General features: G+C 47.7%; 1 protein-coding gene across 12 annotated transcripts in view; it reads right to left on the reverse strand.

Annotated features, from left to right (window-relative positions):
* Positions 1 to 2,706: 2,706 nt before the first annotated feature.
* mybpc1 (myosin binding protein C1) overlaps positions 2,707 to 16,554 on the reverse strand; it is a 153,998-nt gene continuing 140,150 nt past the window's right edge. For 11 of the 12 annotated variants that reach the window (XM_070900135.1, XM_070900136.1, XM_070900132.1 and 8 more), the window contains one exon: positions 2,707 to 3,661. In XM_070900135.1, coding sequence (XP_070756236.1) covers positions 3,567 to 3,661 — 95 coding nt within the window. In that variant the 3' untranslated portion in view covers positions 2,707 to 3,566. Of the gene's footprint in view, positions 3,662 to 10,784; positions 10,825 to 16,554 lie in introns of all 12 variants that reach the window. The other variant, XM_070900137.1, reaches the window with a different exon arrangement.

The raw sequence follows: 16,554 nt of genomic DNA on the forward strand, positions 1-16,554 counted from the left end.
ATGGTGACAGAGTCGGAAAAGGTGAGGCGCAACGAGACCTGGGTGTCATGGTACATCAGTCATTGAAGTTTGGCAAGCAGGTGCAGCAGGCGGTGAAGAAGACAAATGGCATGTTGGGCTTCATAGCGAGAGGGAGGTCTCACTGCAGTTGTACAGAGCCTTGGTGAGGCCACATCTGGAATATTGTGTTCAGTTTTGGTCCCTAATCTGAGGAAGGACATTCTTGCTATTGAGGGAGTACAGCGAAAGTTCACCAGATTGATTCCCGGGATGGCAGGACTGACATATGAGGAGAGACTGGATCAACTGGGTTTGTATCCACTGGAGTTTAGAAGAATGAGAGGGAATCTCATAGAAACATATAAAATTCTGACGGGATTGGACAAGTTGGAGGCAGGAAGAATGTTCCCGCTGCTGGAGAGTTCCAGAACCAGGGGTCACAGTCTAAGAATAAGGGGTAAGCCATTTAGGACCGAGATGAGGAGAAACTTCTTCACTCAGAAAATTGTGAACCCGTGGAATTCTCTACTGCAAAAAGTTGTTGAGGCCAGTTTGTTCGATATATTCAAAAGGGAGTTAGATATGGCCCTTACGGCTAAAGTGATCAAGGGGTATTGAGAGAAAGCAGGAAAGGGGTGCTGAGGTGAATGATGAGCCATGATCTTATTGAATGGTGGTGCAGGTTTGAAGGGCCAAATGGCCTACTCTTGCACCTAATTTCTATGTTTCTATGTTTCCTGGATCTATTGGGTCACGAGGGTGCAAAATCGGGCGTGGAACATCGCACACTCATAACAGATCCCTGTACATTGTCCTCTATGCTCTGTAGCCAAGCAATCCAATAAACCCAGGTAAAGGAGTAGAAGAATTAAAAAAAGTTTTTTTTATTTATTCATTCATGGGATGTGGGTGTCGTTGGCAAGGCCAGCACTTATTGCACATTCCTTATTGCCCTCGAGAAGGTGGTGGTGAGCCGCCTTTTAGAACCGCTGGTGTCTCACAGTGCTGTTAGACAGGTGTAATGTACGCACCGGTGAACATGCTCACAGGCCTGTAGAGCTGTTGCATTGTGAGTGGCTTAGCCAGTCACGTGATGTTCACAAGACTCAGTAAAACTCCAGTCAGTTGAGATCAGGTTCTCTCGATGAGGCATTGGAACATAAAAAGCAGGAGCAGGAGTCGGCCATTTGGCCCCTCGAACCTGCTCCGCCATTCAATAAGATCATGTTTGATCTGATTTTGGCCTCAACTCCACTTCCCTCCCGCATGCAATTGGGAAGCTGGTGGAGGAATTGCTAGTCTTCAGTTTGATTTGTAAACCTTTGCTAATAAACCAGCTAGTTCTTTACAGCTTGTGTGTAGCTGTGAATTCTTAAGCAAAGAACCCATGAAGCAAACACACTACAGCAGGGAGTTCCAGGATTTTGACGCAGCAATATATGTTCGGCCGATATATATTCAAGTCTGGATGGTGTGTGACTTGGAGGGGAACATGGAGGTGGTGGTGTTCCCATGTGCCTGCTGCCCTTGTCCTTCTAGGTGGTAGAGGTCATGGGTTTGGGAGGTGCTGCCGAAGAAGCCTTGGCGAGTTGCTGCAGTGCATCTTGTCGATGGTGCACACTGCAGCAACTCCCAAAAGAAGGCCACACGGAGATGAAAGTCCTTAAAAGATTGAAATAAAAATGTACATAATCAACATCAGGACGTTGGGGAACAAATCATGGTCACTGCCGTGTTTTATTGACCTTTGGCTTTGCGCTGGTAAGACCTCGATCTTGACTGGGGTGGGCTGCATAGGTGTGAGGGGGGAGGGGGCGGCGGGTGTAGAGTTTTGGCTGAAGCTTTGACCCCACAGCGGTGTTCTGACAGTAGCCCCGCCCAGAAGCCAGCCAGATTAACAGGCTTGACTTCCAGTCAGGCGGGGAGCAGTCCCGGGTCGTGAGCCTGCAGCTGCTACTGGGATGGTGGGGCGGAGGGAGGGGGAGTATCCGATCCCCGGACAGAGGGCGGAGGGAGGGGGAGTATCTGATCATCGGACAGAAGGCGGAGGGAGGGGGACAGAGGGTGCAGGGAGGGGGAGTGTCTGATTCCCGGACAGAGGGCAGAGGGAGGGGGAGTGTCCGGATCCCCGGACAGAGGGCAGAGGGAGGGGGAGTGTCCAATTCCCGGACAGAGGGCGGAGGGAGGGGGAGTGTCCAATTCCCGGACAGAGGGCGGAGGGAGGGGGACAGAGAGCGGCGGGAGGGGGAGTGTCCAGATCCCCGGACAGAGGGCAGAGGGAGGGGGACAGAGGGCGGAGGGAGGGGGACCCCGGACACAAGGCAGAGGGAGGGGGAGTGTCCGGATCCCCGGACAGAGGGCGGAGAGAGGGGGAGTGTCTGATTCCCGGACAGAGGGCGGAGGGAGGGGGACAGAGGGCAGAGGGAGGGGGAGTGTCCGGATCCCCGATCCCCGGACACAGGGCAGGAAGGTTCGAATCTCCTCCCCAAAGCTCTCTTCACCTCGCTTCAGCTGCCTGGTTTCCCGAGGCCTGGGTATCTCCTTATGTGGCTTGGTGTCGAATTTTGTCTGATAATGCTCCTGTGAAGCGCCTTGGGACAGTTTACTATGTTAAAGAGGCTATATAAATACAAGTTGTTGTTGTTGTATTACATTAATAGAAAGTTAGTAAGATATACCAATAATCAACACAGAAAAGTCCCACGATTATAACTTTAAGCCGTTTATTTACCATTTTTCAAAACACATTTTCATGCAATTACAGATATTACAGCAGTTTAAAAACCATCTCATCCCTTGTAATCCACTTCCTTTGAAGAAATGCAACAGAACATTGTAAGGAAATGATTTGTGAATGCAGGCCGAACAGGTGAGTGTGGACAACACATAACGGTTCACTTAACAAGCAGAGGCCTCCAATGGGATCTGCGCACAGCAAAAACCTTTTTGACAAAGTAACACGGAAATACCAAACTGTGCCTCGGGATACAAGGGGATATTTATTAAACATATCCTCAAATTTGTCAGCATCGATTAACGTTTTAATTTAAAAAGTCAGTGGATGATGATAACAGGTATCATGCAGGATTTGTTTAGAATGCAGGATTATAATGTAGACAACAGTTTGTAACGTTGGACTATTGGGGGAACTGAAGAGACTATTAATAGGCTGTGAGATTATTGCAATGTCATTTCGGACACAATCATTCAATATTTAACCGTTAGAATTCAGCATGCAATGCTCAACTTGCTGTTTTATATCGTATTAATGCTGCATTGGTTCGTGATTAGAAATGACAGACATACAAACAAACGTAGCGCCCCCCCGCCCCCCGGCCCCCAACAAAAACCATCCGGTTATGTTTAAGTGTGAAATCATTGATATGTTAAAAGCATTAGAAAACCCCGCTTTGAGCATCACACGCCTTTATAGACCATTCGAGTTCATTCCAAGCCCCCAAAACATTGCAAATTAGTACTGCCCATTGTAAGCACTGGTTAAACTCTAACAGTAATCTACAGACACATTCTGATCTGAGAACAGAAACAAACACGGTTCACAATCGTTATTTCTGGGGTAAAGGATTCTTTGAGTCCATGTATGAGTCTATGATACTCAGAGGCACTCCCTGCAGCAAGAGCTCCTGAAATGGGAAACCCCCTAAAATGGTACGAAAACAAGGATTAATTTTTCCAAAACAAGGACAGGGCTGGGTGTGACAAATAGCTTTCGCAGAAATTGTCCACAAAAAAAAAAATCAGACGTTTGTGATATCTTTAGATACTACACAAGCACACACAAACAACAAGATGGCCCCTAACAATTTGTGATCACATGACCTTGCACATGAGCTGCTACTGTTATTACATCGGTAGTCCACTAGGTGGCGCTCTATTGCACTGTTGGTGTGACAATGCTCAGAATTCAATGCCGTTTTACAAAAGAATTTACAGCACAGAAACAGGCCATTCGGCCTAACTGGTCTGTGCCGGTGTTAATGCTCCACACGAGCCTCCTCCCACCCCTACGTCATCTCAGGCAGGCCCGAGATATCGTGGCCCCCCCCCACCCCGACCTGCGAGAGAACAACTCCGCAGGTCGGACCATAAAAGAGCTGGAGCGGCATACCACTTCAACCTGCAGCGCGAGCTGCTCCAGGGATTTTGAGGTGGGTGTCTAGGTGACGTCATCAAAACCCTGGTCGCCGTTTTGGAGCGTGGGCAGGAACATTGGCAGGGCCCGGGTACAGAGGAGCGGGAAGGTCGAGGCGGAGGAGCAGCGAATGTTTGTGGCGGACGTGCGACAGATGAGGGTACGGGGTCCAGGAGAGGCGAGGGCCCAGGGGGTATCACGGGCCAGCCCACACTGCGATATGTGTGCGCACTAGGTCCGTGCAGCAGAACTGGTCTTTACTCATCTTGGTTAATCCTTGCTACTGGACCAAGACCTAGCTCTGTCAAGCCCGTGTGGTGGCTGGTGTGCAATGCTCACCACACGCTAAAAAAAATCCACGCACAGGCATCTTCCACCCCCTCAATTGGTGTTCAGGATTGAAACATTGGGTCCTTCATCGAAACACCTGTGAACTCATGTGGAAGCAAGTCATCCTCGTTCGAGGGATTGCCGATGATGATGATGATATGACTTCATCTCACCCCATCTGCAAATCCTTTTTAGTTAAAAACATTTTACAATTCTTAAAAAAAAAACACGTTCAGCGAGACCGCTTACAATTCTTTTGTGATTGAACACCTTCGGAACATTTTAACACTTTATGACCTCACGCAGTTTTATCCCATTCAAGTTTTTATCACTACTTCACCAAACAGCAGTAGTTCTAAACTTCATCACAAGCAGATGGAATTAAAACTTACTGATTATATACATTCGAGAGAATTGTGAAGTTTTCCCAGCTTTGCTACCTACCTTGAGTGACTGTAGAATTGATGGTCAGATTTTAAATGTGATGGTTGTGCCACAGAAAAATGATTATAAGTTGGGTTAGGAATTTGTAATAGAAAAGTTGACGGGAAAGAAAAAGAAAAATAAGAACTTTAATTTCTACAACATCTTTCACAACCTCAGGATGTCCCAAAGTGCTTCACAGCCAATGAAGTACTTTTGAAGTGTAGTCACTGATGTAATGTGGGAAACGCGGCAGCCAAATTTGCGCACAGCAAGCTCCCGCAAACAGCAATGTGATGATGACTTGATAATCTGTTCCAGTGATGTTTGTCAGGGGATATTGGCCAGAACTCACCTGCTTTTCTTTGAATAGTGCCATGGGATCTTTTACGTCCACCTGAGAGAGCAGACGGGGCCTCGGTTTAATGTCTCATCTGAAAGATGGCACCTCCGACAGTGCAGCACTCCCTCAGCACTGCACTAGAAGTGTCAGCCTAGAATTTTGTGCTGAAGTCTCTGGAGTGGGACTTGAACCCACAACCCTCTGACTCAGAGGAAGTGTACCCAGTTTTAATATATTAATACTTAGATATGTTCAAAATGAAGCAATACTGTTGATTTAGCTGAACTAATAGACTGTTTTGGGTGGCAAGATGCATGTAAACCGGGTATTATATTTAAGAATTATAGGCTAGAACTTGCTGCTGCAGATATTAATAGAGGACACAGTATATTGCTTGGGATTCCTTTGTCCATTACTTTAATGGGAATGCCAACTTGTTTTTAATATTTGTTCTGGGGATCTGGGCATCGCTGGCAAGGCCGACATTTATTGCCCATTATCTAGTTGCCCTTGAGAAGGTGGTGGTGAGCCGCCTTCTTGAACCGCTGCAGTCCGTGTGGTGAAGGTGCTCCCACAGTGCTGTTGAGGAGGGAGTTCCAGGATTTTGACTCAGTGATGATGAAGGAACGGCCGATATTTTTCCAAGTTTGGATGATGCGCCACGTTGTGGGGGGTGGGAGAACGGGAGGGCGGGGGAGGACTTGGAGGCAGTAGTGTTCCCATGATGTTGTGCTCTTGTCCTTCTCGATGGTAGAGGTCGCAGGGGAGAGAGGTGCTGTTGCAGTAAGCCTTGGTGACTTGCAGCTGGGCTTCCCGTAGACACAGTATGGCAGTGGTGGAGGAAGTGGATATTTTAATGGAGAAACTAATCAATTTAATTTGAATGGGTTAACAATGTCTTTAAAATAGTGGACAGCAGATTGCCATACCAACGGGTTGAGTGTTTCTCTGCTCACATTGCCAACAGATATTTCTAGCGTTACATCTTTGAAAGACATGTATTCCGATGATTGAGAAACAAGGTGAAGGGTCAAGGTTCATGGTGCAGGATATCTGCAGGTTGAAAAGTGTGTGAAAGTGAGTCATTCGGGAAGAAAGATGCCACCTTAAGTTTTAAAAGCCATAAAAAAATAATAAGGAAGAAGGGAAGACTTAACGAGGTAAGGAGTTGGCAAGCTTTGATTTCTGGCATGAATGGCTTGGAGCAGGAGTCTTTATTTCACCACAATGGGGATGTAGAGAGAAGTTGTAGGTCGGTGTACTTGGAGATCAGAAGGAACAAGAGAACAACCTTCATTAGGAACATAGGTACACTGACCATAGCAGATTTAAGAACATAAGAACATAAGAAATAGGAGCAGGAGTAAGCCACCAGGCTCCTCGATCCTGCTCCGTCATTTAATACGATCATGGCTGATTTGATCATGGACTCAGCTCAACTTCCCTGTCCACTCACCATAACCCTTTATTCCCTTATCGCTCAAAAATCTGTCTATCTCCGCTTCAAATATATTCAATGACCCAGCCTCCATAGCTCTCTGAGAATTCCACAGATTTACAACCCTCTGAGAGAAGGAATTCCTCATCTCAGTTTTAAATGGACGGCCCCTTATTCTGAGACTATGTTCACTGGTTTTAGTTTCCCCTGTGAGTGGAAATATCCTCTCTGTAGCCACCTTGTCGAGCCCCCATGTTTCGATAAGATCACCTCTCATTCTTCTGAACTCCAATGAGTATAGGCCCAACCTACTCAACCTATCTTCATAAGTCAACCGCCCCCCCCCATCTCCGGAATAAACCTAGTGAACCTTCTCTGAACAGCCTCCAATGCAAGTATATCCTTCCTTAAATACAGAAACCAAAACTGTATGCAGTACTCCAGGTGTGGTCTCGCCAATACCCTGTACAATTGTAGCAGGACTTCTCTGCTTTTATACTCTATCCCCCTTGCAATAAAGGCCAACATTTCATTTACCTTTCTGATTACTTGCTGTACCTGCATACTAACTTTTTTGTTTCATGCACAAGCCCCCCAGGTCCCTCTGTACTGCAGCACTTTGCAATTTTTCTTCATTTAAATTATAATTTGCTTTTCTATTTTTTCTGCCAAAGTGGATAACCTCACATTTTTCCACATTAAGTGAGTGGGCAAAAATTTGGCAGATGCAGTATAGACTGTCTATATCCCTTTGCAGATTTTAGTATCTTCCTCACAATTTGCTTTCCTACCAATCTTTGTATCATCAGCAAACTTGGCTACATGACACTCAATCCCTTCATCCAAGTCATTAATATAGATCGTAAATAGTTGAGGCCCCAGCACCGATCCTTGCGGCACCCCACTAGTTACTGTTTGCCAACCGGAAAATGACCCATTTATCCCAGCTCTCTGTTTTCTGTTAGTTAGCCAATCCTCTATCCAAGCTAATATATTACCCCCAACCAAGTGAACTTTTATCTTGTGCAGTAACCTTTTATGTGGCACCTTATCAAATGCCTTCTGGAAATCTAAATTCACCACATTTACTGGTTCCCCCTTATCCACCCTGCTCGTTACATCCTCAAAGGACTCCAGCAAATTTGTCAAACACGATTTCCCTTCATAAGACCATGCTGACTCTGCTTGATTGAATTATGCTTTTCCAAATGTCCCACTACTGCTTCCTTAATAATGGACTCCAGCATTTTCCCAAAGACAGATGTTAGGCTAACTGGTCTATAGTTTCTTGCTTTTTGTCTACCTCCTTTTTTAAATAGTGGCAGACTATTTGCGGTTTTCCAATCTGCTGGGACCGCCCCAGAATCCAGGGAATTTTGGTAGATTACAACCAATGCATCCACTATCTCTGCAGCCGCTTCTTTTAAGACCCTAGGATGTAAGCCATCAGGTCCAGGGGACTTGTCCACCTTTAATCACATTATTTTGCAGAGTACTACTTCATTTGAATTTGGGAAAACAGAGAATGGAATGGAAAACTGATGGAAAGAAGTTAAAGATTGGGCGGGGGGGGCTTTCCACCAGATGATCTTTATTCCTGTTGTAGAGGAGAGATATGCTAAAAGAAACTTACCAGAATTGGGAGCATTGTTCCAGTCTTGGGTGGATTTGGGCTTTTTAGCAGATTGAAGAGGTATTGTGGGGAGAAGTGTTTGACGCAAAAGAGGAAATTGAGGTCATTGGCAAAAGAACCAGAGGCGACATGAGGAGAATTTTGTATTATGTAGTGAGTTGCTCTCATCTGGAGATTCAATAGCAACTTTATAAAGGGAATTGGATAAATATTGGAAGGGGAGATATTTCACGGCTGTGGGGAAAGAGCAAGGGAGTGGGTCTGAGTGCGTCAGACACAACGGGCCGAATGCCGCCTCCTTGTGCTGTATCATTCTATGGTTCGATGAAATCCAACCATGGTGGCTCCAGGTTTGTGGAGAGGAGGTGTGCAGAAAAGTAAGATTTGTAATAACATATAGATGTGGAGAAAAGTTAAAAAAAAACCCTAGAAAAACACACAGAATAATCGTTCTTTTTCTTTCCCATCTCATTGAACAAAAGTTCTCCATCTTACTGAGAGCAGCAAAACATTTGAATCCAACTCCTGTCATTTGCAGTGCAGTTTCCATGATGTTTAATGTAAATAGTTAAGCTAAAGGTGCCAGCGATCGATATTAGTTTGAATGAACTGTTAAAAGGGGTGATGCAGGTGATGATATTACCATGTCGCCTCGCTCCATCAGCAGATATCTCATGATCTGTGACAAAGCAGGACGGGCCCATACTCAATGATGTCACACAGTTGAACCAATTCTCCTCTCAAGTGCACAGGTGCAAGTACTAATTCTGCCAACGCCTGGACAGGAGACGGGGCTGGGAGGGCGTACAGGAGGGGTGTGTGCATCTGCACATAGGGTGTATGTTTGCCAAGAGCCCCGTGCGATTACCGGGGTTCCCCAATGCAGGGGGACTTTAAAATGGGTGGGCCAAGACACTAAAGGTGAAGGTTGGCATCCTGCATGACCCACGCACGGACTGGCAAAACAGCATGCTAACTATTTGGGGTTTGTAAATAATATCACCGTAGGGTCGATATTAAAACAGCACAATCTTCATAAAATAAATATTTGACAAAACTTTTTTTTTTTAATTAAAAAAAAAACTGTTTCTTTGCAACAGCGTTTGGATGCAAGAAAATGATGGCTAGCTGTCCTAGCGTCCCAGCGAGACCAGGCAGAGAGCTCTTTCACAGAGCTGGCACAGGCACGATGGGCTGAATGGCCTCCTTCTGTGCTGTATCGTTCTACGATTCCACACGTCAAACAGTGACAAACAAAAATAATGGACAAACACCTCCTCATGGAGAGGGGATCTCTTTAGAAAGTCACATCAGAAAATAAAGTTTTCTTTTACAAAACTGACTGCTGCCTTAGTCAAGGTGGGAATCCGAGTACCATTTCTAGATTTTATATTGTTGTTGCAAACAGCTTTAAAATTGTACAGTGGAAGTTACAGTCGGCGGTGTGCTCATCCGAGGAACAGTGGGAACAGGAGGAGGCCATTCGGCCCCTCGAGCCTGTTCTGCCATTCCATTAGACCATGGCTGGTCTGTATCCTAACTCCATCTGACCGCCTTGGTTCTATAACCCTTACCTTGCAAAAATCTACCAATCTCAGTTTTGAAATAGTCAATTGACCCCCAGCCTCAACAACATTTTTGGGGGGAGAAAGTTCCAGATTCCCACTGCCCTTTTTGTGTGAAGAAGTACTTCCCGACATCACCCCTGAATGGCCTGGCTCTAATTTTAAGGTTCTGCCCCCTTGTTCTGGACTCCCCCCACCAGAGGCAATAGTTTCTCTCTCTCTCTGCCCCATCAACTGTTTTAACCATTGCAAAAATCTCGATTTGATCACCCCTTGATCTTCTTAACTCGAGGGAATACAAGGCCAGTCTGTGCAACCTGCCCCCATAAGTTAACCCTTTAGCCCCGGTATAATTTCGGTGAATCTGCGCTGCTCGCCCTCCGAGGCTGATATATCCTCCCTGAGGGGAGGGGCCCAGAGATGGACGCAGTTACTCCGGACAGGGTCTAACCAGAGCTCTGTACAACTGAAGTATCACTTCCTCCCCATCGTATTCCAGCCCACTTCAGATAAAGGCCGACATTCCATTAACCCTTTAAATTATTTTTTTGTACCTGTCCACTAGTGATACGAGCCCAGCCTTAATGCAGGGCTGCTGATGTCCTCCCGGTGCAATGGAAACACGGGCTCTGGCCTGAAACACGCAGGGATGAATTTGGAATTGGCGCGTCAAATGTTCGGACAACAGCAGCGGCGACTGTAACCTTCGGCAATTATAATTCAGGAGGTCGCGAACACGTGCTTTTGGAAAAGACTGCTGTGGCCACGAGGGCAGGCTTTTGACTTGGGCAAATCTCCGTTACACTTTAGCACTCTGCACCCTGCTTTGTCCGGAAAATCGGGCTCAGTATGGCAAATGTGCATAAGCTTCATATGCTTTGGTTCATATGAAAGCTTACCTGGATGAACATATATAAATGACAAATCCTTACTGCGCAACTAAGGAGAAAAAAGAGACAAACTATGAGATTTCAGCAACAGTGAAAAGTCAGAACACACGAATGTGGAGGCAAAGGGGTGCAGTTCCATTGTTAACCAGAGCAGCGTTGATAACATGGGGGCCCAATGCGAAATAGGCTTAGGAACCGCCTGGGAGAGTGATGCACGCTGGCATTGAGTTAAGGGCTCAAGCAGGGAAGCTAGGTTAGAGCGTGCAAACTGTGATCAGAGAAGCACAGACAGGCAAAGAACCACTTAATGGTGATCAGTAAAGATATAAACCCCTGGAAAGATGCAGTCAGTGGGTGTTGCAAAGTATGTACAGCACAGAAACTAGCCATTTGCCGGTGTTTATGCTCCACACGAGCCGCTTCCTACCCCTCTTCATCTCACCCATCAGCATATCCTTCTATTCCTTTCCCCCTCATTTATCTAGCTTCCCCTTAAATGCCCCAACACTATTCGCCTCAACCACTCCCTTTAACGACTCCGGTTAAGCCACGCCTCGATTTCAAAATTCTCATCCGTCTTTTCAAATCCCTCCGTGAACTCGCCCCTCCCTATCTCTGTCACCTCCTCCAACCCCACAACCCCCCCGAGATGTCTGTCCTCCTCTAAACCTGCCTGCTTGAGCACCCCCGATTATAACCCCTGATTGGTGGTCGTGCCTTCAGTTGCCTAGGCCCCAAGCTCTGGAGCTCCCCGCCTTCAACACGCTCCTTAAAACATACCTCTTTGATCACGTTTTGGTCACCTTGCACTAATTTCTCCTTATCCGGCGCAGTGTAAAATTTAAAAAAATCTCATAATACTCCTGTGAAGCACCTTGGGACGTTTCACTACGTTAGAGGTGCTATAATAATACAAGTTGTTGCTGTTTGGTAGCGAGTTCCACATTCTGACGACTCTCTGGGTAAAGAAACTTCTCCTAAATTCCTTATTGCTCTAGAAGTAGTATAACCATGAGGCTACAGGTGTATTTAAAAACCTGTGTTGCTTTTTCATAAGAATTAGGAGCAGGAGTAGAATAGGCCACACAGCCCCTCGAGCCTGCTCCTTCATGTGATTGCCTTCAACGTCAGGCCAGACCACTCGGCTAAAGCCTCCGTCAATTAGTTAAAGGGAGGAATCTAAGCTGAGGCATAATCAAAAAATCAGGGAAATCCCTCGCCGACCCTCCTTAGGCGATGGAAACGAGTCCAGGAGATCATTACTCTGATCCTGGTTAACGTTACAGGATGCCTACCTCTTGAACCAGGTCATCTCCTCCCCCACCACAAACAGGTCCAGCTCTTGCCTGGAGGAACTCAGCGAAATCAGCGTCCACCGCACGAGACAGCAGCCTATCCTAGAGGCCCACTGCTCTCTGGGCAAAGACGACCCACCCAACATCCAACCTAGATCTGGCCTTAGACAACTTAAAACTGTAACCCCCAGTCCCCCCTAACCTGTTTAATAGCAACAAACTGTCAACTGGAAGACAATCTTTTCCCTTTATCTTGGCTTGGCTCCAACACCGCGATTTCAAAAGTCTCACCCTTGCTTTCAAATCCCTCCATGGTCCTCGCCCCTCCCTATCTCTGTAACCTCCTCCAGCCCCACAGCTCCCCCGAGATGTCTGTGCTCCTCTAATTCTGGACTCTTGTGTGCCCTCATTTGAATCACACCATCATTGGCGGCTGTGCCTTCAGCTGCCTGGGCCCTAAGCACTGGAAATACCCTCCCTTGACCTCTCCGCCTCTCACTCCTCCTTTAAGACACTCCTTAAAACTGACCTCTTTGACCAAGCTTTTGGTCACCTGCCCTAACATCTGTGTATGTGGCTCAGTGTCAAATTTTGTCGGATAATACTCCCGTGAAGTGCCTTGGGCGGTTTTATTACTTTAAGTGCGCTATATAATTACAAGTTGCTGTAGACGAGAGAGCTTCCACAAAGCCATATGCTACCAGTGAACATTAGCGCTGCTACTGTTCCAGAGGGTTTAGCACAGACACACACACAGGTTCATTAGAATTTGTTAGCAAACAGTACATCTGGCAAGCACATTGAGTCGTGGACTGTAAACCAGAAGGAGCGTCCAATGGAACATCACTTATCATTCCTCTTGTGCACAACTTCATTTATCTCAGTGAGTGCTAACTGGTTCAACCCACACAGTGACATATTCAACTCTAATCGAGTGCTGTCCCGCATGCGCTCCAATGCATGCAGCACAGTGTAACGATGCAGCTTGCGTGACGATCCATGCGGCAACCAACCACGCGTCCGTCGCATTCATAACAGTTCGCAGGTCTCCAGCTCATCATTTCCCCCAAAAAAACCAAGCCAAGGACAGCAAATCATAACCGAGTACGACGGCGTAAAGTCCACCACACAGCATCTCAGCGACGATGCCCATTGTAATCAAATAAAACACTTCACAAACTTGACTTCAGCAATATTTCACGTTGTGCCCTTACCTGGTCCGTAGCAGTGTCGGTGCGTGGAGCAAGATGGAGAATGTCAAGGGGGCGGAGGGGCTGACTGTCCAATGGGACAATGGGAGGAGACAGCAGCTGACACAGCGCGGGCGCTGCTGGGGCTCAGCATTAGGCCACGGGCAGCGAGGAACCCAAATTGCTGATCGGAGTCGCCTGAGCCGGTCTTCCTTTTACATTTAGGCAAGTTTATAAACCAAGTAAGGCATTAAAAGATTGTATTCCACTGGGAGAATAGTGAGGGGGGGGGGAATAGTGAATGGGGGAGGTGGGTGATAGTGAGCGGGAGTACAGTGAGCGGGGGGGGGGGGGAATAGTGAATGGGGGGGGATAGTGAGTGGGGGGGAGGGGATAGTGAGTTGGGGGGGTAGTGAGCGGGGGTGGGATAGTGAGCGGGGGTGGGATAGTGAGCGGGGGTGGGGGAGACAGTGAGCGGGGGTGGGGGAGACAGTGAGCGGGGGTGGGATAGTGAGCGGGGGTGGGGGAGACAGTGAGCGGGGGTGGGGGAGACAGTGAGCGGGGGTGGGGGAGACAGTGAGCAGGGATGGGGGAGACAGTGAGCGGGGATGGGGGAGACAGTGAGCGGGGGTGGGGGAGACAGTGAGCGGGGGTGGGGGAGACAGTGAGCGGGGGTGGGGGAGACAGTGAGCGGGGGTGGGGGAGACAGTGAGCGGGGGTGGGGGAGACAGTGAGCGGGGGTGGGGGAGACAGTGAGCGGGGGTGGGGGAGACAGTGAGCGGGGGTGGGGGAGACAGTGAGCGGGGGTGGGGGAGACAGTGAGCGGGGGTGGGGGAGACAGTGAGCGGGGGTGGGGGAGACAGTGAGCGGGGGTGGGGGAGACAGTGAGCGGGGATGGGGAGACAGTGAGCGGGGGGGAAACAGTGAGCGGGGGTGGGGGAGACAGTGAGCGGGGGTGGGGGAGACAGTGAGCGGGGGTGGGGGAGACAGTGAGCGGGGATGGGGAGACAGTGAGCGGGGGGGAGACAGTGAGCGGGGGGGGGGGGGGAAATGAGAGTGATATATAACAGAAGGACAGTACATGCTGAAGACAGTTTGGGTTAAGAGAGAGCAACGTTCTGGTTAATCTGCACGGCTGAGCCTCAGTCTGGAGGTCCCATGCGACCACACAAACGTTACAGGGAACATTGGTTGAGAGCAGTTTGGATGGGAGTTTGAATGTGCGGAATTTGAGAAACGCTAATCTGTATTTCCATCGATCCATAGCTGGATTCCTGGTTCGTGCAGCTCAGTGACAGACCTATTACACTCACTGTCACCTCTCCCCACTCGCAGTGGTGAGTCTCCAATTATTTGAATTTTGCCGCATAATTATTTAGTACATTTTGAAAAAAGATTCTCACATAAAGACCAAAATTAAACTGAATTTACATTTTGAGAAGATCTTGTCTTTTCATCAATCTATTGGAGAGCAGTTCGTGCAAGTACTGCTCTTCCAGCCTTCTGAACTGTCCTACTATTTAAAGGTGAAGCACCTTCCTCTTGCATGCTCAGTTACTTTTGTGACAGCCTGTTTCCGTGTGGACTCGTGTGCAACTTTGAATGAGTTGTGCAAAATCACTAATGTACAGTTAGTGAAACTATGGCCTCCTTCTGTACCGCACTACTCTATGATTCGCTCATTAAAGAAGGTGTACACTGCAACTTAGCCGCTTCTCAGTACAGTCGCTGGTTGCAGTGCCCATTTATACAGCAATTAATTTTTATATCGTGACTCTTTACTTGAAAATAATGGCGAATAAAAGGTGTGAAATTGAAGGGGTGGATTTTGTGAATTTGCATTCCTGGTGCCAATGAATATAAATCGGGCACCTTAACCCTTAACCCCCGCAATCCTAATGTGCAAAATCCAACTGTTAATGTGGGCTAAAGCAGCCCAGCTGTGTCGAGACTTTGAGTTCCAAATCGACGGCACTGCCTCCACTAGGGAACGATGGGGGCAATAATACAGGGGGGGGGATATTTCCCAACGGTGTCTGATTTTACATGGAAAGTTGACATGGATATAAAGAGGGAAGATAGGAATGTTACATAGGAACAGGAGGAGGCCGTTCAGCCCCTCGAGCCTGTTCCACCATTCAGTGAGACCAGGGCTGGTCTGTATCTTAACTCCACCTTCCCGCCTTGGTTCACTAACCCTTACTGCCCTTACCTATCAAAATTCTATCTATCTCATAAATCTTCAATTGACCCTCAGCCTCAACAGCTTTCTGGGGCAAGGGAGTTCCAGATTCCCACTGCCCTGCCCTGCCCTGCCCTGCCTGGTGCAGATTATTCCTCTAGGGGATATTAAAGTCTCAAAGTTTTTTTTTTATTGTGATGTGCCGCTCCTTTAACTTGTGAAATGATTCTCTAGCTGGGTAATAATTAATCACTCGCAGTATTAAGACTCTCTTAAATCCTTCGGCTGTCCGAAGTCCGCAACATGTTACCGGAAAGAGTGGCGGCATTGCACAGGTATTGATTATTTTAGCCCGTCCGTCAACTCATGACAATCCGAACGACAAAGCACAACCCAGGTGTCTGCACGCCATTACTGGGCCGGCTTAATCTTGACCGAACTGCAAGTAATCCGGGAGTGCCTGCATTAAAATAATGGGTCAAGCAACAGGGTGCGGAGGTGGGGGGGTTTGGCGGGGGGGAGGGGGGGCAGTAAAGGTGAGCTCCCTCATGCGCTCATTTCTGTGGTGAGCTCTCCGAGGCCAGAGCTCCCCACTGGGAGCAGCAGATTGTTGAGCCACCCATTCAACGCCTCCCATTGCCTAATGTCACCTCAATTGTAAAAAGAAAGATACTTATATTTATATAGCGCCTTTCATAACCACCGGACGTCCCAAAGCACTTTACAGCCAATGAAGTACTTTTGGAGTGTAGTCACTGTTGTCTCCAGGTGTGGCCTCACCAATACCCTGTACAGCTGTAGCAGGACTTCTCTGCTTTTATACTCTCTCCCCCTTGCAATAAAGGCCAACATTCCATTTGCCTTCCTGATCACTTGCTGTACCTGCATGCTCACTTTTTGTGTTTCATGCACAAGGACCCCCCAGGTCCCTCTGTACTGCAGCGTTTTGTAATCTCCCCCCATTTAAATAATAATTTGCTTTTTTGTTTTTCCTACCAAAGTGGATAACCTCACATTTTCCCACAGTCTAGTGCTGAGTTTCATGACTGCAGCCAGGATGTTGGTAGAGTGACTAGTGGGGGGAGGGCAGAGGGGGTGGGGGGGGGGGCGTG

The sequence above is a fragment of the Pristiophorus japonicus genome, chromosome 15, assembly GCF_044704955.1.
Source record: "Pristiophorus japonicus isolate sPriJap1 chromosome 15, sPriJap1.hap1, whole genome shotgun sequence".
Taxonomy (NCBI): Eukaryota; Metazoa; Chordata; class Chondrichthyes; family Pristiophoridae; genus Pristiophorus; species Pristiophorus japonicus.